This window comes from Urtica dioica, chromosome 7 (genome assembly GCF_054948205.1).
Source record: "Urtica dioica subsp. dioica isolate 48M chromosome 7, U.dioica_male_clone48M_v1_H2, whole genome shotgun sequence".
Lineage (NCBI taxonomy): Eukaryota > Viridiplantae > Streptophyta > Magnoliopsida > Rosales > Urticaceae > Urtica > Urtica dioica.
This window is the reverse complement of record NC_142762.1, coordinates 14,229,009-14,252,610: the sequence shown is the minus strand read 5'-3', so window position 1 is coordinate 14,252,610 and position 23,602 is coordinate 14,229,009. Positions and strand designations below refer to the sequence as shown.

The 23,602-nt window shown below is 35.8% G+C and overlaps 1 protein-coding gene and 1 long non-coding RNA gene across 5 annotated transcripts; both read left to right on the top strand.

Annotated features, from left to right (window-relative positions):
- The first annotated feature begins 1,321 nt into the window (after positions 1–1,321).
- Positions 1,322–5,118, top strand: LOC149390261 (S-adenosyl-L-methionine-dependent methyltransferases superfamily protein). 4 transcript variants are annotated; one of them, XM_089620774.1, is made up of 12 exons: positions 1,322–1,628; positions 1,729–1,962; positions 2,134–2,217; positions 2,373–2,451; positions 2,998–3,136; positions 3,213–3,282; positions 3,624–3,688; positions 3,784–3,862; positions 3,940–4,027; positions 4,236–4,300; positions 4,483–4,572; positions 4,798–5,118. In XM_089620774.1, the coding sequence occupies exons 2-12, from the start codon at positions 1,786–1,788 to the stop codon at positions 4,909–4,911; spliced, it is 1,050 nt and encodes a 349-aa protein (XP_089476900.1). In that variant the 5' UTR covers positions 1,322–1,628; positions 1,729–1,785; the 3' UTR covers positions 4,912–5,118. The 4 variants fall into 4 exon arrangements, with proteins under 4 accessions (XP_089476900.1, XP_089476899.1, XP_089476901.1 ...); XM_089620773.1 differs by having other exon boundaries at positions 1,715–1,962; XM_089620775.1 differs by having other exon boundaries at positions 1,322–1,799; positions 1,896–1,962.
- Positions 5,119–10,477: 5,359 nt separating this feature from the next.
- Positions 10,478–11,776, top strand: LOC149390260 (uncharacterized). Its single transcript, XR_016300221.1, has 2 exons — positions 10,478–10,814; positions 11,361–11,776. It is a non-coding gene; the product is annotated as an uncharacterized LOC149390260 (long non-coding RNA).
- Positions 11,777–23,602: the final 11,826 nt, after the last annotated feature.

The following is a 23,602-nucleotide window of genomic DNA, read 5'->3' as shown; positions in this document are numbered from 1 at the left end:
CCCAATTTTGAAATAAAAAAGCCTTAAGTTGAAATTAAATAATAAAATTCATATCTCCCAATAAATGACTTCATTCCGTGTTCGAATTGTAATTCTGATTCCTGGATTCTCTATTCGAATCTGTGATTTTGATGACTATAAACTGTCAATTTTTACTCATTTGTCTCTTTTTGTGTTCTTCACGATTAAGAGACTGTCGTTTGTCTTTTAGTGTTTAGATAAATTACATATATGATGGGAAATAATAAAGATAATTAGTGTTTACATATAAATATTTTAGTCAACGTTAATGAAAAATCAATAAAAAAAAAAGAAGATTCGTGGCACTGTTTTCTATTTCATGGTATAATTTTGTCATTTTAGTTAAACAAAATGTATGAACTCAATATTTTTGAAAACTAAAAGTCAAAATCGACATTTCACTAAAACACAAGGTATATATGTGTCATTTTCCCTTAGTAATTACGTAATGTATAAGCGTTCACAATGCAGACGAGTTATAGTGGTATACAACCAACTCGAATTTTATAAGAGAAAATTTATTTTCTAGACTTAAATCTAACAAAAAATTTTATAAGAAAAAATTTGTTTTCTAGACTTAGAAACTAACCAAATATCTTGACCGAAACTCATATGTCCAATATATGTCAATAGACTTTTGTCCTCTCTACACACCTTTCTTATATATATATAAAAAAAAAAAAAAAAAAAAAAATTACACTTCGCTATCCCTCTATCTCTCTCAAATTTAATACTTTTGAAGATTCGATGATTTTTTACGAACTTTGATGATTTTCGATGAACACACACAAAATCTCATTTTGAAAAAAATCGTGTAAAGGAGTATATTTTTGTTCGAAAAAAGGATAAAAGTCTAATTTGAAATATTTTGAACCTAAGAACTTTTGTCTTGAAAATCTAAATTTCTCTTTTGCAAAACCTCAGGAGAAATCGCCACTAAAGTAGTATTTTATGTCTAATTATTCTAGTATGAGACGGTGAGTATTAATTAGGTTTTGTTTGGTAAGAAAGGGAAAAAAATGAGTGGATGGATTAAATAAGAGGGAAGAGAAAGGAAAGGAAGTGATGAATTATAAATTTTTAAAAAGTTGTTTGGTATAGTACGAGGAAAGATTAGAATCCAACTTTTGTTTGGTATATCAAAGAAGAATGATTGATATTTTATGTATTAAAATTACTAAATTGCTATTATATTTATATAATAATTAAAATATTCAATATTCTATTTATAATTTTTTTTCAATTTTTGTTTTCTGAATCCTTCCAATTTAGAATATTCAATTTAGAATATTGTTTCCATCTTTTGCTATCCTTCCGATTTAGAATGGATTGTTTTGAATGCATCCTAATCCTTTTAATGTTTTCTTTCTTCTCTAACACAGATTGAGAATGGATGTATTTCCATAGAAAAATCACTCCGATCCATCTTTCTATTTTCTTCCTCCTTGGCCTTAGATCCCAAGTCACGCGAGCCCTCGTTTGCCCAGAGCCAATCGCCGACGGTCGACTCCGTTGGTTTTGTCTTCGAAGAATCAAAGACTACGCAACTCTCTCGCTCTCTCTCTCACTCTCTATCTAACTATCTCTCCCTCTCCCAATTTTTAAAGGTGATAAGCAAATTTATGAAGGATATGGATTTATACATATTGTTCTTCCCAGTGGGCTATTCTACTATTTTTTTTTTCTTTGCCAGTAATCCCTCATTAGGGTCCATCAAGTATTGCTCTTCCATAGCGGAGTGAAACAAGGAAAACGAAGAACACAATGATGAGAGCCAGGTCTTTGTTTCAGTCATCCCTTCGGAAACAAACAACAGAGCGATCTCAGACCTTTAGCTTGTCTTCTTTTTCTTCTTCTTCCTTCTGTACCGACAGTTTCAGCAGCGATGGTGTTCAGAGCTCGAGGATCAAGATCTTCGACCGCGACCTCAAAAGAAAACAGGTTTCAAACCAAATACTTGTCTGAAATTGGTTTCAATTTCAAATTAATGCTAAATATTCTTTCAGAACTCTGTTTCGAAAGCTTTAGAGCCAACTGATCGACTTTCTGGCTCATTATGAACACTATTGTTAAGTCGATAGAATTCTTAATATTCGAATAATAATGAAACAGCGTGACAGAGCTGCGTGGTTGATGAGGAACCCAAACGATTCCTTCGTGGACGCTGTTGCTGAGAACGTCTTGGACCGCCTACAGGTATATTTATTGTATAACACTATTCCATCTCAACTTCAGTTCTGGATATAGATTTTTATAATTTTGTTATATAGACTACAAGAGTCAAGGGACTAATTTAATTCAAATCGTAAATTTTAAAACCTACAATTTGAACTGTTTGCATTGTTTCACAGGACTGTAAGAAATTATTTCCCACAGCATTGTGCTTGGGGGGCTCAGTGGAGCCTATCAGGAGGTTGTTGAATGGCCGTGGTATGAAATCGCACAAAAATAAATTTTATTTATACATGTTTTATTTTAGTCGAACGAACAACTAAGGGCATGTTTGGTTTGTGGTAATGAAAAGCAATGGAATGGAAGCGCCATTCACAGAGAGAATAGTTATATTGTTTGTGTTAAGAACTATGGAATATAGGATTTATAATAACTAGATAATTAGGGGTTTGATGTAGAACAGTTAAAAGTTCTTAGTCTATAATTAAGAGCTATTATGATAGAAGAAAGGCGTGTTAATCGTAAGAGAAGTTGTGGGGACAGTTTGTTTTTTTTGGGAGAGAGTGAACCTTTTGAAAGTCCGGAAACTATCTTTGTATATAGTGTAACCTATCTATGAAAAAGAGTGAAGTTCTTAAGAGTTTGGTTGCTTTAATTTAGAGGTAGTGATTATTTCATGTGATCAGCATTCCATCAACTTGACCGAATTGTGATTACATGTTCATATCTAAATCTTTAAATGAGCAAACCATGCAGCAGAATATATATATATTTTTTTTTTTAATAATTCACATGCTGTTCTAGGTGGAATCAAAAAGCTTATTATGATGGACTCGTCACACGACATGGTGGATATGTGTAGAGATGTTGATGTACTGACTGATCGGGGAATCGAAACCTCCTTTGTTATTGGTGATGAAGAGTTTCTCCCTTTCAAAGAAAAGTAGGGTTCATATTTTTTATCACATTGTGATTTGATTGTCATTTTTTAGTAAACTCTCTAATTGTCTGTCTTAAAGTTCTCTAGATCTGGTAATAAGTTGCTTGAGTCTCCATTGGACTAATGATCTTCCCGGAGCAATGATACAGGTGTGTCTTCTTCTTCTTCTTCTTCTTCTTCTTCTTCTTCTTCTTCTTCTTCTTCTTCTTCTTCTTCTTCTTCCTCCTTTTTGACTGTTTGTGTAGCAGCTTTATTTTGGTATTATTTGATCCCTCGCGAAACATGACTAAATCCCAAGAAAGGGTTAAGGTGTGCTTGTGACTGCATGACTGACCTTCACTGATTACTATTCTCATAGAGGATAAGATTTTTGTTTTCCTATTTATATTTTATTTCAGTTCGATTCAGCATCATTATATATTATCCAAAGTTTGATCATGAGATTACCGTTATATGACAACATGGACGCCACTTCTTTATTGCTTTACAGAGTAGAATGGCACTGAAGCCTGATGGCCTATTTTTAGCAGCTATTCTTGGGGGAGAAACTTTAAAGTTCGAATTCTTTCTTACTTTTTTCAGTCATTAATTATTCATACTACGTCACGGTTGAAAGTGGTATGAATATGCTTAATGCTTTTTGGTACTAGGGAGCTGAGAATATCTTGCACAGTGGCGCAGATGGAACGTGAAGGAGGAATCAGCCCCCGAATATCACCTCTTGCACAAGTAAGAACTTTTGTGTGTTATATGCAGTTTGATGTATCAAAGGCTTCTGATTCGGCAAACTGATTATCTTGTTTAAGGTGCGAGATGCTGGAAACCTTTTATCTAGGGCTGGATTTTCCCTGCCCGGTGTTGACGTCGATGAATACGTAGTTAAATATAGAAGTGGTGAGTGTTTATCTGAGCTGTAAGCTTTCATCGCGGCTTCGTAAAGTGATATGTTTAGATTCTCAGACACTCGTACGATGTCTTCCAAAGATTGCCCGTGCAAGAGTAAAACGAGAAAGCAGCCATTCAAATGATTGTGTTAATGCGATATTATTTAGTCTAATCTTTGCCAACAAACTTCTTTACTTGAATTCTCTGTTTTGCGTAGCACTAGAGTTGATAAAACATCTTCGTGCAATGGGAGAAACAAATGCCCTTCTACAGAGAAACCAGGTCACCCGTCACCCCTTCGAGATCGCGCACACATATATATATATATATATATATATATATATATATATATATATATGTATGTATATACATGATAGCTGTATCTTCTATTAGTAGAAGAATATGTATGTTGGCATTGATTGAAAGATTTTAAGCAAGCATGCTGATAATATCTAAACAAGCAGATTCTAAATCGAGAAACAGCTCTAGCCACTGCAGCTATCTACGATTCGATGTTCGGTGCTGAAGATGGCACGGTACCAGCAACTTTCCAGGTAAGTTATAACTTCTGACAATCAATTGTTAGTTTAGAATAAATGTTAATATCTTCTTACTCTATAAATATATATAATTAGTGTATCAAGCCATGAAAATTGTAGGAGTGTAGAAGGAAAAGGAAGAAATAGCCTTTCGGAGAGTGATTACGATTATCATGTATTTTTGTATGGTTTTATAAAGGGAATATATTCCGAGACTGATTTGTTGATTGATTTTATTAGGTAATGTACATGACGGGGTGGAAAGAACACTCGTCTCAGCCGAAGGCCAAAAGGAGGGGATCGGCCACCATTTCCTTCGGCGACATTCAGAAAGAATTCGGAACCCAAACTTGATGATTCCTGTGTAGTTGTTTCTTCTTGTGCAAATTTCAGATGCCTTGAAGTTCTCGAATCAAATTATAATTGGGAAACCAATTCCTATCATCGAATAATGCGGAAATAGCCTCGAATAACCATTTTTCGTCATATTTTCAATATTAGCTGTTGATTTTTTTATGGATAAATGACATTTTTGGTCCATCATCTTTGACCACTTTAAAAGTTGCACCCCGAACGAAAAAAACTGCTTTATCAATCCTTTATGATAGTCATTTTTTTCACTTTCAGTCATTCTGTTAAAAAAACCGTCAAAACAGATGAAAAATAGATCATGTGTTTATCATGTGCTTTTTAAATGAGGACAAAATCGTAATTTAATAATAAATTAAAAAACAAATCATATTACAATTAAAATTAATAAAATAAAAAATATTAGTTAAAAAAAATAATATATATATCTTCTTTCTTCTTCTTCTTCTCTCTCTCTCTCTCGCGTTGCTTCTCCGTCGACATGGCCGCGGGATTTGCGTTCCTGATCCCGAGCGTCACCCAAATCGAGCTCTTCGCCGCCTCGGCCGGGTCGTCGATCCTTAGCGTCTTCGGTATCAAAACCTTTTTGTAAGTGATGTATATCACTTGGCCGACTAAGGCAAAACGCAAACCAGGAAAAAAGAAAGAAAGAAAGAAAGAGAAGAAAGAGAGAAAGAAAAGAAAGAAGAAGAAGAAGAAAGATAACTTGGGGGAGAGAGCGAGAGAGGGACCGAGTGAGAGGGAGAGAGAGGGTGAGGACGGAATTGAGCTCGCGGAGGAAGAGGAAGCTCGGCCGACAGCAAGTCACCGAGACCCGAAACCCATCTCGAGCGCGCGTCGTGGCTGAGGGAAAACGGCCGCCGCGAGCCACCAAGGACTGCCGCCGAGAAAAAGACACCGGGAAAGAGAGAGAGAGAGAGAGAGAGCACCAAGGAAGCCGAATCTCACAAGAATTAGGTGAGAATCTCTCTTACCCGGAATGAATTTTGAAAACCTAGGTTGAGATTCAAAATTTGGGATTCTTGTTTGTCTTGCTTGTTTCCGGGAAATTGATTGGCTTGAGAGGTTATTTGAATTTGTTGGTGATGTTTAGTACTCGAATTTTGTGTTGAAATTGGTCATTTGGTTCTTCTCCTGAATTTTTGGCCGAAATCATGGAAATTAGGGTTTTTAATTGTAAAAAATTGGGGGCTTTGAATTATTAAATGAGATTTTGATGATTCTGAGATGGTTTGATGAGTATTGGATTGAATATGTTTGAATTGGGTTTGAACTTTGGACATTGGATGTGGAATTTCAGTTTTGGCCGTGAGTTTTGGTTTTGACCGTTTGAAATTGTCTTTGGCCGTGTGGTGTTAAATTGAGATTCTGGTTTTGATGATTTATGATCTGAGAGTGTTTTGCTATTGTTTGTTGACTCGAGTTCGTAGTGATGATTAGAAATTATGACTCGTTAACGTGTTTTGACCTCGAAGGTGAGGATTCCGGCGGGGTGGCTCTGGAGAGACTCGGGGATGACAAGGTGGAGGTAGTGGGGAGAAAAAGATTTATTTATTTATTTATCTATTAACAATAATTAGGAAGTATAATAGTTAAGGGTATTCTGATAATTTCCTTTTTTTTTGTTCTACACGTGAGAATTTTCAGTCAATTTTAACAACAATGCTAACAGAAGGACTGAAAGTGAAAAAGTGACTAATATAAAGGATTGATAAAGCAGTTTTTTTATTTCGGGGTGCAACTTGTTAAAGTGGTCAAAGATGAGGGACCAAAAATGTCATTTATCCTTTTTTTTTATTTCTTATAAACAATCGTTTTAATTTTTGAAAGTATCTATTTTTCTTTAATAACTGTTAATCAGACGACAATGACGGTTTATCAGATTTCAATAAATGGTAACCAGTTTTAATAACGCTATTGACCAGATTTCTATAACTGTTAATCAAATTTCAATATACCAATATTTTGAACTAGATTTTAATAACAGTTAATCAAATTTCAAAAATTATTTAGTCAGATTCAATAGTTGTTGACTAGATTTTAATAAAATTTCAATAAATGTTGACCAGATTTAGAACACAAGAATTTTTTTTTTTTTTTTTTTTCAGGAAAAAGAGAAAACAGTTAGTGTTGAAATATTTTGAAAACATGACTGAGATATGAAAGATAACGCGCATTTTAAGATAGTTATGTAATTTTTCCTCCAATAAAATAACGGAATAGAGTCGATTCAATTACAGTTTAATAATTAAAATTGGACCATCATTCCTCAAAATTTTTAACATCAAAGTTGTATTGTAGCTAAACTTAGATCTGTGATTAACATGTAAATACACTATGCTAATTAATATGATGATTGCAAGTTTTTTTCCCTATCTACCTACTAAAAAATCAACCCAAAAGAATCTAAGTTTTAACATGATGATTGCAACTTGAAGTAAATTGGAGCAAACAAACGAAAAAAAAAAAAAAAAAAAAAAAACTTGAAGTACATGGGATGGGATGGAATCATGGAACACGATTACAATGTATCAAAGTCTCGGGATACATTTATGTTAAAATCTTAATTTCAAAACCAAAAAATATATTATCAAAGAGAAATTTCATTAAGTGGACCTCATGTTAAAATATCAAGACTATACTCCTTATTTTCAAAATATCTAAAAATAGACTTTTATCCTAAAAAGTAGACAAAAATGCCCTTCATACTAAATAAATATTTTTTTAATATCTTTTTTCTTCTCATTTTCACTCTCCCTTCCTCTTACTCACCCAATAAAATGAAGATTTCTGACAGATTTGACGTTCTTGCCTGAATTTGAGCTTGTCCCCTTAAAATGCCGAAAAAGATGTGAATTTCTTGTTTATTTCATGTTTCATTGCTTATAGATGATTTGAATCGAATTTGGTAAAGTTAGGGTTTTGAATTTGGAGAAAATTACGATGGAATATGATATTGTACGATGGTATATGATAAAATTCATATAGATTTACGATGATGTACGATTACTTAAGATGGTATACGATGACTTACGATGGTGTACGATGAGATTCACACAAAATAGAGAGTTAAATATGCTGGAGTAGTATTTTTGTCTTTTTTTTTTGTCAAAAATCTAGTTTTATATATTTTGAAAGTAAGAGATCTAGCCTCGACATTTTTACTCATGTAGGGTCCACGTTATGAATATATATATATATATATATATATATATATATATATATATATATATATATATATATTATCAAGAACCCCATATCTAAGGATGCAACCATTCATGGACATATGGAGATAAGCAAATTGCCATGTAGCAACTTAGATATTTCTATTTGGTAAACATAAAAAAAAAAAAAGAAAAAAAAAGAAGATATTTCAATTTAGGATTAATTCCGTTTTTACCCCCTGGACTCGTACCTCGATTTCATTTTACCCCCTGGACTCGGGATTGTTGCAGAACTCATCTCAGAACTTAGACACGTGTTACAACTTGGCACTTCCGTCAGTATTTGCACGTTAAGTTTAACTTTATGATGACGTGGCAAGATTTTAAACAGTATTAGAGTATTTTCTATTATTTTAAATATTTTTAAGATTTAAAAATTGTTATTAGATATATTAATTATTAAATAAATAACTATTTCATTTCTTCTATCTCTCCTATCTCTCTCGGCGCTCTCTCTCTCTCTCTCTTATCTTCTCGCGTCTCTTTCTCTCTCTGAAACTCCTCGGTGTCCTCAGCAGAGTCTTCTGTTGCCACACTCAGCCATGGCTTCTTCTTATTCTTTCTCAGCTCTCAAATCGTTCTTCCATTTCTGACCTAAAGCTCGAACCTTTACTCTCGTCTGTCCAATGGCGTCGACGCCGCCACACTGCTCAATCACGGCCTCGAAGCCGTACCATTCGCACAACCACCACCACTTCGCCCAAAACCCTAACATCAAGAACCAGACCCGCCACGCCCACCCATGGCCCGCCACACAGAAGGTGGTCTCTCTCACGAAGCCCTCCCAGACTCCTCCGACCCGACCCGAAGCGACTCTCCGGTCAATCTGTCCCCTTCCCGCCCAAAGCCCCGACCTCGCCGCCGTGTTCTCTGGCCACCGATCAACCCGATCTCTTCGTCAAGCCGAGGAGAGAGAGAGAGAGAACCCAAAACCTTGCAGGTTTCGCTTTCATTTCGTCGAATTTCAAATGTCCTCCGATCTCTTCGTCGTCTTCGATGACTCTTCTTCTTCTCTGTACCAAACCTCGAGCCACGCGGAGATTCTCTCGCCGGAGACGGAGTTCTTATTCGGCGACCATTCTCGCAAGTGTCTCAATTCCGAGACAGAGAATGAATATTAGCATAAATTAGTCAGTCGTTACCATTTCCAGAGAGACATATAAATCCATTGAAGCTAATCGTATCACAGCATCGAATAAAGTTTTAAGAGTATAAATCAACACAGCAGAAGAAAAATAGATCGAGTTAATAAGAAATAACAAGTTATTCATCACAATTTATTTGAATGCTTAAACCAGTAAGCTTCAAAGAAAAAAATGCAGAGAAGAAAAGAAGAAGAAAGGAAAGAGAGAGATATGAGAGAGAGAAGAAATGAAATATTTATTTATTTAATAATTAATATATCTAATAACAATATTTAAATCTTAAAAATATTTAAAATAATAGAAAATACTCTAATACTGTTTAAAATCTTGCCACGTCATCATAAAGTTAAACTTAACGTCCAAATACTGACGGAAAGTGCCAAGTTGTAACACGTGTCTAAGTTCTGAGATGAGTTCTGCAACAATCCCGAGTCCAGGGGGTAAAATGAAATCGAGGTACGAGTCCAGGGGGTAAAAACGAAATTAATTCTTCAATTTATATCCCAACTGTACTTGTTTTAAATCTGAAAGGGACTTTCTTTATTACTTCGAAAAAGTTGAAAGTAAAAGGGAAAAAAACATGGGAAAATGATATGGGTCTAAGTGAAATGGTGCAATCAGTTTTTTATTTTCATAAATATCATACTGTATCTTTAGTGTAAGGACAAGCTTTTGCGTCACTCGTATTGGAGATTTGGAAATAATAAACGTGCTTCCGTTGTTACAACTAAATTCTTGAGTGAATTATGGTCCAATAAATAAGTTTATAGAATTAATTTAAAATATATTAAGGTAATGAGAAATATCGGAACAAGTAAAGGAATTATCGAGTTTATCTCGATAAATAAATTAATTCCGAGGAAATATTTCAGAAATTAATTTAAGAAATAAATTCTCAAGAACGAGAATTATTTCAGAGAAACCTTAAATATATTTGAATTAATCGAGAACGAACGAGAAAATTCTTGGTTCGAACGATATAATTATAATCCGTTCGGTTATGGATTTAATTAAATAATTATATAATAAGGACTTAGTTGTACTGATTTTTCTGGACCTATTTGAGATAAAACTTTGAGCTCGGGGTCAGTTTGAGTTGATGAGGAAATGGGGGATTTAATGAGCAAAGATGAAACTCTTGTTTCATATAAATGGAGTTGGACTTTCTCTCTCCTCACATTTCTTTTTCGACTTCTTCCTCCTCTCCTGTTTTCTTCTTCCGCGTGACCTGCAAGAACACGAAGCAAAGGGAAAAAAAAACAACGAACTAAACCACACAACAGCAACAACACCGAAAATCAACATCTCCATCATCTTCTTCTCCTCATCCTCTTTGTTCTAGCTCGACTAGACCACCAGAAACCACCGAACTCTTTCACTCACGAGCGGACCCAACACCCCGCGCGCGCTCGGATCGAGAAGAAAAGAGTCACCGCGAGCACGCCGGGGACACCGGACCGAAGAGAGGCGCCGGGTAAAGAAGGAGAGAGCGTCGAGGGTACTTGATTTCACAAACAAGGTGAGAAACAATTTTTCCCCAAATTGGAATTTGATTTAGGGTTTCGAATGGGGGCTTTTGTGAAATCCGGTTTGAATCTCTTGTTTTACATTTGGGTTTTGCTCGTTGGGTGTTGGTGATGGATTTCAGTGATGATTCTAGTGGTTATGAGTTGGTTATTGGTTGAACTTGTTGATTCTTTCTTTCGCCTCTTCTGTTGGTCCGATTTGGTGATGTTTTTATGGTTTTAGATTGGTTTCGATTGTTGAAGCTGAGGTTGGATTCAAATTGTTTAATGATTTTTGTTCATTGTTGATTCTGTGATGATTCGAAAAAATTTGAGGTTGTCTACTTGTGAACCTGTTCTGGCCGAGAGTGTTAACTGATACTGGAACTCGGAATTTGTTGTAAATTGTTAGTTTGACTCTAAATTTGTGATGACGGTTTGAATCTGAGAAATCATGGTTTTAGATTCTGAGAATTGAAATATGGTTTTTAGATTTTAATACTATGATTTGATGACTTAAGTCGTCTCTTTGTTTGCGAGCTTTGTTGTTGGGAGTTTAGGCTGGTTTTAGTTGGGCTGCGCATAACCGTGGCAGTGGTTCGGGACGGGGAAAACGCTGTCCAAGAAGTGGCGAAGCTGCCACGCGAGCATCAACGAGGCGGGGTCGGACCAAGCTGAGAGTGGGCCGAGTGGGAAAGGCCTTTCGGCTTTGGCTCGAAAGCTCGCGAAGTACTTATTTAGTGTTTAGCGAGTTGAGAAACTCCTGAGTCTCGACTCGAGTTAGTTGCGAATTGTTAACCGTTTTTTAGAGTCGTTTTGATATATATTTTTTGTGGTATAATTATGTTTTTTTTTTATATGGTTTGTGAAGTGCTTTATTTTCCGAGTTAGTTTCGTTATGACTTGTTAAAAATTATAATGTTATTATTATTAAACTCGTTGATTATTTGATTTATTATTAACATCCTTATTTTAATTTACGTATTAAAACCGAGTTCGACTATTAGTTCGACTCTTTTGTATCGAAAAAGGAATTTCTACGAGAAATGGTTTAATTATGCAAGGAATGAAAGAAAGATTCGAATAAGAACCGATGGTTCGATTATTTCGTAAACGTTTATTAAATTGAATCTAATATTTATTTACAATTTGGTTGAACGTTTAAATTAAACGACTAAGTTTATTTTATTTATATTCTCAGTAATTATTACTTGTCAATAAAATGAAAGACAAGTCAATAAAATGTTTTTAAAGCTTATTTGAGAATGAATTTCGTAAATTTAAAGTCTTTTTCAAAACCCGAATCAAAGGTCTTGTTTAGTTTATGGGTCGTGTGAAGTTTATAATGTTTTGAAGATGTTGTCATGAATTATTTTCAAATAATTCATGTTAGTTAGCGTTTCTTTTCATGCTCGATTCCTTAGTTTCGACTCTCGGGAATCTATTCTAAACTATATGCTTTGCCCATTCATAAAGAATAGATGATCGAATGTTATAGGACGTTCTTAAGTTGTTCCTTATGTCTCTGTTTGGTTCGAGTGTTCGATGTGCTGTTGTTTGAGACGCTCTTAGTAGCGCAGTTAGGAGAACGTTTTGAATACATTCCTAGTAAGTTTTCTTTTCAGTAGGAGTACATACGTTAGTATATCGATGGATGAGATACTAAGTACGCTCGATGTTCGATCTTTCTCTTCCATAGATTAGACCAGATTTCTATAAGGATTAGCAGTGAGCAGGAAGAGCTTACGTGGACTAGGTTATATGTGAAGTTAAGAAGAACCTTTTTCTGGAAGATAAGATTTCAGGATTCGAAAGAATCATATCCGGGTAAGTGGATTTTAGGCCCCTACAATATCAAGAAATATTATATATATATATATATATATATATCTTTATATATATACGTATATTGTACGTGCATCTTTATGTGCTTTCTAGTAAGCAAGAGTAAGATAAGCCAAAAGATAAGTCACTATCAAGATTAAGGGCTTTAAGCCACTAACGAATTGGGAAACAGAATTAGTCCGGCTAACAAAATGGCTAGAGGTACTAGGAACCCGAGCCTTTGTTACGTGTTTAGTTAGCTTCCCCCAAAAGATTCAGTCCTAGTGAACTGGGTTACGAGAGACTCTGGTTGAGACTCGTATTCAAAAGCGGGGATATTTATGTTATGATCTCTGGGAGTCACATCGTGAGATCTTATAAGTCATGAGTTAATAAGCGAAAAGAATATATGTTAAGACCGGGATTAAGCCTGAGCTAAGCAGTCTTTCATGTTAAGCTAAGTAAAGAGAAAACATGGAATGGTACCGCCTCCGACATATACTCCATGTTAGCAGGTACCTGTTATCCTTCGTGGTGGTACCACATGGGGATTAGGCAGGAGATTGTGCACCCTCCTGTCTGGCGCCAATAAGACATGTGTCGTGCGGATATCATTAAGGGATCCTGAGCAGGACATGTATTGTATGATGGGAATTATCGGGACCTAAGCTGGAAAATTCTCAAGTAAGTAGGAGTTATCGGGACCTAAGTTGCTAATTCCATAGATTATGATAAAAGTAAGTATGTTGTGATGTGAATCACCGGGACCTAAGATGGTGGATTCTTATGAGATAAATCTATCGGGACCTAAGCCGATTGATTCTTATGCAAGATGAAGCTATCGGGACCCAAGCCGATTGATTCTTAAGAAAAGTGGATTTATCGGGACCTAAGCCGATCCGCAAGTTATGTTAAGATATGAACTCTATGTTATGTATAGCTTATGTGTTATGAGCACGGTACATTAGATACATAGATATCCACTTACTGAGTCTTTCGACTCACAGTTATTATCTTGATATTGTAGATAAAGGCAAGGCTAAGGAGGACTAAGCAGAGCATCAACAGAACCCGGTAAGTAAGTAGGCGTGTGTATGTACGGTTGCCAACCTGTGGCTAAGTAAAGAGCGAATTGGTCTGTTTTGTTTTTGAAAGTCGAGTCTTTTTGTTTGTAAAAGTTTTAAATAGTATGTTGTTGGAAAAATGAAAAATTCACCGTATTTTTGAGACGTTTATATAAATATTTTAAAAGTTTTTCTAGAAAATGTTTCCGGAAGCGTTTCCACCACGGTTTTCATGAATTTTATTTTATGTTAAGCAAGATACGAAGATCTCGGCCGCGGCTCGTGGGCGAGCTAAGGCTCACGGGTCGTGACATTTAGGTTAATGAAAATGATAAAAATATACTTTAAAATATATAATTGTGTCGCATATATTTATTTTGTTCACCTTTTCTTGATTTTGACTATCACAAATATTCAAAATCTAAATTTACCTCAATTATTTATTTTATTGTATCAATTATAAATTTATATGTATAATTCAATAAAATAAAATAAAAATTAACAATTTTAGTGGTCACAAGATTTAATAGGATACCAATCTGTCCTACACGCTCATTTATTTTGCTGTTATTAAATCTTGAAAAATATAAATAATTAAGCATATTGAAGTTAGAATTGCTTTCAACCCAACATTTAAAATTTTATTTATTAAATAGTCAAATGAATCCACATTTTTGTTTTCCGATTTTATCCCTATTAAAGCAACATAATCAGCGGTTTTAATTTTATTAATTAATATTTTGATATTTTATTTTATTTCTTTAAGTTATGTTATTTCATCCTCTCTCTCTCTTTGAGATTGAGTACCAACATTTTTTTCTTCAGGCTTTGTAGACAATTTAATTGAACTCTCTCTCTCTCTCAAAAATGGATATGCAATGATCTAAGGTATCGCTCTAGCGCACCAAATTTGCAATCGAAAAACGTCGTGGAGGAACATGGTATTGGTTCGCACTTGAGATTCGCCGCGATTATCGTAGGTGAGCTTGATTTTGTCCATCTCCAAGCCGTGAGAGCACGCTTGGGGCCAAAATGAGTGTTTATAAAAGTAACAGTTATTAGGGTTTTTAGATTTGAGAATATATTAAAGCATTTGCTAAAACTTGGAACTTTTGAGATTTGTTTTATCTAAAATTTGATAGTTAATAATCGGTCAAAATTGTTTAATTTTCTGGGTTTCTAAGTTTATGTAGTAGCATTTGGATTTCTAATGTGTGTGTGTGTGTGTTTTTTTTTTTTTTTTTTTTTTTTTTATTTATTTATTTACGAATCTCCTATATGTGATAAATTGTAATAATTGGTGATACATTTTTGGGTTTCTAGGTTTTTGCAATAACATTTGGGTTTATGAGTTTTTTTGTTTTTTTTTGTTTGAAATTCTAAATTGCGTATAGGTGTGGGTGTGGTTCCTAGCTCCCTACCCATAACCATCACTTGGTGTTAATGCCCAATCTTAAATAATCCCGATGCAACTTGGCCCATTTTGGAAGTAGAAGAGACAAACTCCTTGTGGGCCCAATCCCATGTCATCTCGATGATCCTAGCTCATTGCCACAACCGAGTCCATGATAACAAAACAGTCACCCCGGGTCAAGTCATCACACGCGTCATGCCTTGAAGCTCCCGAATCCGACCATATGTCTCCGAGATTGACGAGGAGGATGAGCCGATCTTTAGCTATAAATAAAGTTGTTCAACTAGAAATTAGACACGTGATATCTTATAGACACTTTTGCGAATGTTCATAAGGACATGAGATGGTATAACTGTCAAAATAAGATTTCGGACATTGTCATGAGACAAAAATTTGAATTAATCCACACGGCCAAGATAGGATTTGAGCCTTGAGGATTGAATTTCATTTTATGGAATTTTATGTGAAAATTCTACATGGTTTTTCTTGTATTGTGTTGAACAAATAAAGAAACATCTAGAAGCTTGTTCTAGATGAAAAACTCGTGGACACCATCAAGAGAAAAAATGAAATTATTTTGTGCATTGATATATGAAGATATTTGTCCAAAAGGAAAAGAGGAAACAAATTTAAAAGAATATAGCTATTAAGCCACACGGCCAACATAGAGAAAAAGATAAACAAATTTACAGCCTTGGTATTATTATGATAGGAATAGGAAACAAATATTGTGCTTATGAATATGTGATATTCAACCATAATAGAAGAGAAAATTGCCTCTTCAAGACAATCCATTCTCCTATAAATATCATACCACATTCACAATGTTGAAACAAGTTTTTGGTGAGACCTCTCTCTAAGTTGGCCGTCCACCTCTATCTCCCTCTCTTATTCTTGCTCTTTTGTTTTGGCACCTAGGTCCTCATTAGACCTGACATTTTGTATTAGCTCTTTGGCTCTAAGACTAGTTCTTGAGTCATTGTGTTTAATAGTGCCCACACACTAAATCCTTTCTAAACTCGAAGACTCTAGTGGTAGAAACTATCTTGGTTACTCGGATTTAAGAAGACACGAAGAAGACAAGCTAAGTGGGGAGACGAACGATTCAACCAATTCAAAAGCTTCTCAACGCTCAAGCTTTAAGCAAGGTTGGTAACGAGTGAAAACTCATTATAGTTTTATTTTAAATTATATGTTCATGAAATTTGTCTAGGTAGTAAAATCATGCATGAACATATAATTTAAAATTTAAAACTACATTTAGTTTTTACTCGGTACCAACCTCGAATGGAGCTTGAACGTTGAGAAGCCTTAGGAAGGTTGAAACGTTCGTCTCCCCCACGCAGCTCGCCTTTCCTACTAGAGTCTTAAGAGAATGGTTGGATTTAGTGTGTGGGCACCTTTAAACACGATGATTCAAGAACAAGTATTGGAGCCAAAGAGCTAAAACAAATGCTAGGTCTAATGAGGATCTAGGTGCCAAAACAAAAGAACAAGAAGGGTTAGAGAGAGAGAGAGGGGCGCCCAAACAAGGTTAGAGAGAGAAGCTCTCAATCTCTAAAATTATGTGTTGTGAGTTGTGAATTATGTGGGTTATTTATAGGAGGAGGATTACCTTCAAAAGGTAGTTTCTTCTTTTCTATAGAATATCACATATTCATGAGCAAATACCTTGTTTCCCTTTTCCATTTGGACGTGCAAGCTATGTCATGCAAGTCCTTGGATTTGTTTCCTCATTTGTTCTCTCCCTTGGTTGCCGCCCATGCCCATTGCTTCTAGAAACAATTTGTTCCCTCTTTTTCTTTTGGCAAATATCTTCATACATTAATGCACAAAATAAACTCTATTTCTCTCTATAATGGTGCACGAATTCAAGGCTTCTAGAACATGCTTCTAGATGTTTCTTTATTTGATCATGACAACATATGAAAAACCCATTAAGAATTTTCACATAAAATTCCATGAGCAAATATTCATTTCCTCTTTTCCCACCTTGCACGTCCAAGCTTGTCCATCAAGGCCTTGGATTTGTTTCCTCATTTGATTGCTTCCCTCTTGGCCGCCCATGTGTATTGCTTCTAGAAGCAATATGTTTCCTCTTTTTCTTTTGGCAAGTATCTTCATACATTAATGCACAAAATAAACTCTATTTCTCTCTATGATGGGTCACAAATTCAAGACTTCTAGAAGGAGCTTCTAGATGTTTCTTTATTTGTTCACGACAACATAAGAAAGACCCATTAAGAATTTTCAAAAAAAATTCCATGAAATGAAACTAATCCTCAAAGGACCAAATACTTAATTTGGCCATGTGGACCAATTTATTATCATCATATTGTTGTCAATGGTGCCCACAAGAAGAGTAGTAGTGTCTATTTATGTACATTTGATGTCATATAGTCTTACGAAGACTCTTGCTTGTAATTGCTTATTTATTAATAAAAGTTGAAACGTTCATTCAATCTTCTTTGTCTGAAGCTTTATGATAAAACCTTAGTCTTTTAGTCCATAAACAAACTTAACAACTTACGAAGAGACAAATGTAGATTTGCAAGAACAAACTCTTCGTAGTTTGCTTAAAACGATATATTTGCAATCTAAGGGTCAAAGGGCTATTGACCCCAGTATGATTGTTAGAAGAATCTATAATGTTTGATTATGAGGCATTGAGAGTTGGAGACTCTATAGTTCTTCTAGGTATCTTCCGAAGGTACTGAATTGACCAGTGCACTTCTAGAGACAAGACAAGAACAAACTATTTAACCTCTTATGTCTCGAAGTCACTACGTGTTAATTGCATCGTGCTTACCTTAATCCTGAAATGAGACATGTCATTTCACACCTTAGTATTCTCATTTAAGAAAGTCAGAGTTCGGACTCACTATGTGATTCCGAACAAGGCCTATTGGTGAAGTACTAAGTTGTGAGAATGTCATGAGTAACTTTGTGAAGTTCTCATAGATATGGAATTCATGTACAAGATTGCTGAAATGCAATGTATATCACCTCATGCTTTGTTCCTTGGAGTGTGAATAAATGAACTGACCAGTGTCCAAATTGAGTATTGACTCTTTTGGATGAAACAACGTGACTTGTTAGCTCCTCGTCAATACATTGTTTCTAACTTATTCACAAGCTACAAAGGAGTTGAGGAAATAACAGCTAGAAGGGTAAAATGGTAATTTTGTAAATCCCGACTAGCTGATGATATTCATGAAGGGTAAACACTGATAATATTCTGTGGATCCACTCATTACAATTAGGTTGAATTCTTGAGTAGAAAATAAATTCATTTGAAACGAGAGATTTTCAGTGTCAACTCTTTAGTGGAGTCAGTTGACATTAAACTAAACTTGGAAAAGGTTTGTGAACTTTTGAGTCCAAGTATTTAGCTGAAGCTTTGTTCATTTGGATCCATGAGGTCACTGTCACGAATCACATCGAGTAGGAATAGTTAAACTGGAAGCTAAGTCAAAACAAGAACGAAAATTGTCAAAAGGGTTTATTTTTTTGTCTTTTGAGACATAGGATGAAATGAATGTCAATAAATTTTTTGACAAGGTCATTTAATGACATGTTTCACTCGGCCAATATTAGTCTTATTGGGCCTTGTGGATTAATTTCATTTCATAAGAATTTTATTGAAAATTCTTAATGGGTCTTTTTCATGTTGTCATGAACAAATGGAAAAGCTTCTAGAAGGCCTTTCTAGAATGAGGATAGGCGCCCAAATACCCAAGAGAAAGAGAGATTATTTTGTGCAGAAATGTATCAAGATACTTGCCAAAAGAAAAAGAGGAAACAAATTTGCATGTGGATGCATTAGGGAAATCGGCCAGCTAGAGAAAAGGAACAAAAAAGGAAACAAATCAAGGCTTCTTGATGCCTTGTTTGGCCGAGTATCTCAAGAGGAAAAAAGGGAAATTGGCTCATGAATATGTGATATTTTATAGAAGAGGAAACTACCTTATTGAAGGTGAGACCTCTCCTATAAATAGGAGCCTCATTCCACACTTTTCATTCATCCAAAGTTTTAGAGATTGAGAGCTTCTCTCTCTAGACTTGGCCGCCCCTCTCCTCTCTCTCTGTAGTCAATTTCGTTTTATTGTTTTGACACATAGGTCCTCATTTGACCTAGAGTTTAGCTCTGCGACTTCAAGACTCGTTCTTAAGTCGTAGTGTTTAAAAGTGCCCACACACTAATTCCTTTTATTTCGAGTGATTTAGTGATAGAAACTTTCGTGGTTGCTCGAGTTGCCGAGGAGAGAAAGAGAGACGTGCTGCGAGGGAGACGAACATTTTCAACCTTCCGAAGGCTCATCAACGTTCAAGCTTCTAAAGAGGTTAGTAAATTTATTATGCTCATATTAGTTTTATTTACATGTGCTTGCACTTTGTCTAGGTTAGTAAAAACTGTTTTACTTGAAAAAGAAAATTTTTAAAATTCCGCCGCTTAACGAAGCGTTAAACTTTTTCTTAAACCCTAGATCAATTCCAAAAGATGGTATCAGAGCTATGGTCAAAGATATGCATGTACATGTATTTAAAAATTATGAGCTTGAAAATCGTTTTCGAAAGTTTACTAATTTTGTGACAAGTTAGAATTGTTTTCTTAGATTTTTTTTAATTTATTGCTCTTGCCTTTAAATTAAAAATCATGTTGATTTTCTATGAGTTTGGGATGTCATTAAAACACATTAGAATCAGTTCTAAAAGTTTTTAATTTTTTATATTGAAAAATGTGTTTTAAAGGTTTGAGATTTTTCGAGTAAATTTTGTGACTAGTTTTCTTGTCTTACTAGTTTCTTTTATTTACTTGAATCGTTTTATGCATGTTGTTATTTCTTTTATACCATGTTATTAACTTCCTAATAAAACACAAATAAAAGCTTTAACAACCTCCTAAAACCCGCCGTAAAAGTGGCATAACTCTCTGCTCAGAAATCTAAATTTAACGATTCTTGAATCAAATTAAATCTCTGTCTGTCCTCTGTCCAATGCCACCGGTTTCAGGTCAAAAGAACATCGGAGCCGCCAGTTATGGCTATTTTACTCCGAGGTGCGCGGCTGTTCCGAAAGTCCAGTTTTTAGAATTCCGGATTTTCAGCCCCACTACCATGAGATATAGAACTCTAATGAGAAAAATTTCTTGAGCAAAAATGTTTTTCATAAGATTATAAACATGATGTGAAAGATTAAAATGTTTTGATTTGTGAAAGTTTAATTGAAATTGAATTTTTACAAAACTAGTTTGAATTTTGAAAAACCGTTTTCGTTTTCAAACTTGAAAATATTTTGTCATCCAAATCAAATAAGTTTTCAAAATGTTTTCAAAATTATATCTATATCACATATGTTCAAAATCTATACGCTCTTGAAAATTTTGAGTGGGAGGTCTCTTTGTAGACAAGCCGAAAAATAAAAAGATGTGTAATCTCAAACTTTCTAGTATTCGAGTGAGTTGAAGTTCACACTTCCCTCATGCACTTTCCCGAAATAGAAAATAAGAAAAGATCCGAGTATGTCCCTTGTGCCTTTATGCACTAACACTGCTCTGAACATGAATATCTAGGATTCTCTTCTAATTGTCCGCTCTATCACTCTATAACTAGGAAAACCGTTTCCGAACTTATAAGAGTCGATGTACCAACTCCAAAAACTAAGTGGGAGGGTTATATTAGTTGTTTGTAACCCACGATCCCCAACACTAATGAAAGAAGCAATTAACGTGGGACTAAGAGCCGTTCTTGCGACCCTCTCTTAAATGGGAGTACTCCAAGGCGTTTTTGCTTCGATCATTGCTCAATGAGTTACGTCCGAGAGTGATACAATGATGACAAGCTAGGCCTCCCCTTGGGGGATTGTTTTTCAAAGTTGACCTTTTGGACTAAGTGGTTGGTTGCACACTTAGGCTCAATCCCTAGTAATCCTCCCTTGAGGCTCTGCGAAAGGATGTGAGTGATCAAACCAATTTAAAAGGTGGCTAGTCAAAATTGATGTATTGACATCTTGGCTAAGCATTAATGATGTGTCATTTACTTATAAATGGAGATTTTTTGCGGCCTTCTCTTGAGGGAGTAAATTATCGTTTGGTTTATAACACCTTTGGATTTTATCAAGTCTTAAACAAACTTAAATCCTAAACCAAAGACTAATAATAAACTTGTTTCAACTTATATAAGCAACATGTCTCTCAACCATCTCTCAATCATCCTTTCCTCGAACAAACTCGAAAACGAAAAACTACGTAGATTCGAAACGTAACCTCAATATCATCCTTACCAATAACAAGCACAAATGGGTACTCACCACCCCCTGTCCTCAAACGAATGATGATTCGACTCGAGAGGACAAAGACGCCTTGGCGGCCTGGCTCTGCTCCGATGAGATTGTGAGGTGCTATATCTTAGCATCAATGAACAATGTGTTGCAACAACAACATCGTGACATCGAGTCTGCCGTCAACATGCTCTATAATCTCCTTGAGATGTTTGGAGGGCAAAGGCGTCAAGCAAGGCAACAAGCAGTCCGACAGTTTATGAACTGTCATATGTAGGCTAGGACTCCTGTTGGAGACTTTATGATACTGATCATTAGTTATCTGAGTAAAATGGAAATCCTAGGATCTGAGATTGATGGGAAGAATGTCATAGATATGATCTTAGAAACTCTCCCCGCATCTATTGATACCTCCAAGATGAACTACTTCGTAAACACGCTAGAGTACACTGTTACCAAGCTTATGAAGGAACTTCACACTGCTGTAGGTCTTACTAAAAGAAAAAGGAATCAAGGAGAGGCACACGCTACTGAGCAAAAAGCCTCCGCCTCTGGAACCGTTAAGAGACCTCATAAGGCCGATAAAAAGGACTGTCCTGCCTATCTCAAAGCAAAGGAACATAGTATTGTACTAGTTACCGAAGCATGCTTAGTAGCTGATAATGTATCAACGTGGATTCTTGACTCCGCTGCTACTAACCATATTTGTTGTTCCTTGAATGGTTTCAAGAAAACCAAAAGCTTAGAGGAAGGCGAGTTCTGTTTCAAATGGGGTGATGGGAGCCTGGTGTCTGTGAAGGCTGTGGGTCCGTGACGCTGTCTTTTGAAGACCGCACTTTAAAATTGAATAATGTTTATTTTGTTCCTACCTTTGGGAAGAACTTAATATCCGTTGCTCGTCTTCTTGAGCAAGATTATTGTTTAAAGTTCATTAAGAATGGAATTCGTATTTCGTTTCCTGATAATTCTTTTGTCACTGATGCATGTATGAAGAATGCTCTTTTCTACATCTATCCCACTCAACCTTCACATTTAGACACCGAAATAGATAATGATCTAATTAGGGAGCCAAAGAGGATCAAACTTTCTGAATCCTCCGATCTAACAAAATCAACATACCTATGGCACTTAAGACTTGGTCATATCAGTCTAGATAGGATTAAGAGACTTGTGAGGGACGGTCCACTCCAAGCCTCTGCAATAGGTTCACTACCTACTTGTGAATCCTGCATAGAAGGAAAAATGACTAAGTGACCTTTCTCCGATAAGGGTCGAAGAGCAACTGAGTTGCTGGAACTACTACATTCTGATGTATGTGGTCCGCTCAGCCAACAGGCACGTGGAGGATACGAATACTTTGTTACCTTCACCGATGATTACTCACGATATGGTTTTGTCTATTTGCTCAAACACAAATCCGAGACCTTTAACGTATTTAAGGTCTTTAGGGCTTTAGTGGAAAAGCAAACTGGCAAAGTGATCAAAACCCTTCGATCTGATCGAGGTGGTGAGTATATGTCTGGAGAGTTCGATGACTTTCTTAAAGAAGAAGGAATCGCTTCTCAGCTTACCGCACTTGGCACACCTCAACAAAACGGAGTGTCAGAGAGAAGAAACCGAACTCTTATGGAGATGGTTAGATCAATGATGAGTTACTCATCACCCCCTCTTTCCTTTTGGGGATATGCCCTCGAAACAGCCGCTTATATTCTGAACCAAGTTCCGTCCAAAACGGTTCCTGGTACTCCTTATGAACGATGGACTGGCCATAAAGTGAATCTTGGCAGCATCAGAATTTGGGGTTGCCCTGCACACGTGCTAAGGCAAAAGACTAGCAAGTTGGCTAGTAGGTCAGAATTGTGCTTGTTTGTGGGATATTCAAAGGAAACCAAGGGTTTCATCTTCTATAGTCCCGAGGACGATAAGACTTTCGTTAGCACGAATGCTCGTTTCCTTGAGGAGGACTTTATGAAAGATGCAAAACCTATAAGCAAAATTGTGCTTGAAGAAAAGTTGGGTGAGGAAGCTTCTACCTCATCTGTAAGAACTGTTCTTACCCCAACTGAAACACAACCTAACTCATCAGAATCTCGTCAAGTAGTACTTCGACGTGGTGGGAGGGCTACTCAAAAGCCTGGCAGGTACATGTCTTATGGAGACTCTCTCGTAGCCGTCTCTGACATGGATGATCCTGTTTCCTATAGCCAATCGATGGCTTGTT

What these genes read in the sequence shown, in the direction of transcription:
- LOC149390261 (XM_089620774.1), top strand. Translation starts at nt 1,786, where the DNA reads ATGATGAGAGCCAGGTCTTTGTTTCAGTCATCCCTTCGGAAACAAACA. An exon ending in TTTCTCCCTTTCAAAGAAAA is followed by an intron (nt 3,137 to 3,212) that starts GTAGGGTTCATA and finishes TCTGTCTTAAAG; the next exon opens with TTCTCTAGATCTGGTAATAA. An exon ending in CGTAGTTAAATATAGAAGTG is followed by an intron (nt 4,028 to 4,235) that starts GTGAGTGTTTAT and finishes TGTTTTGCGTAG; the next exon opens with CACTAGAGTTGATAAAACAT.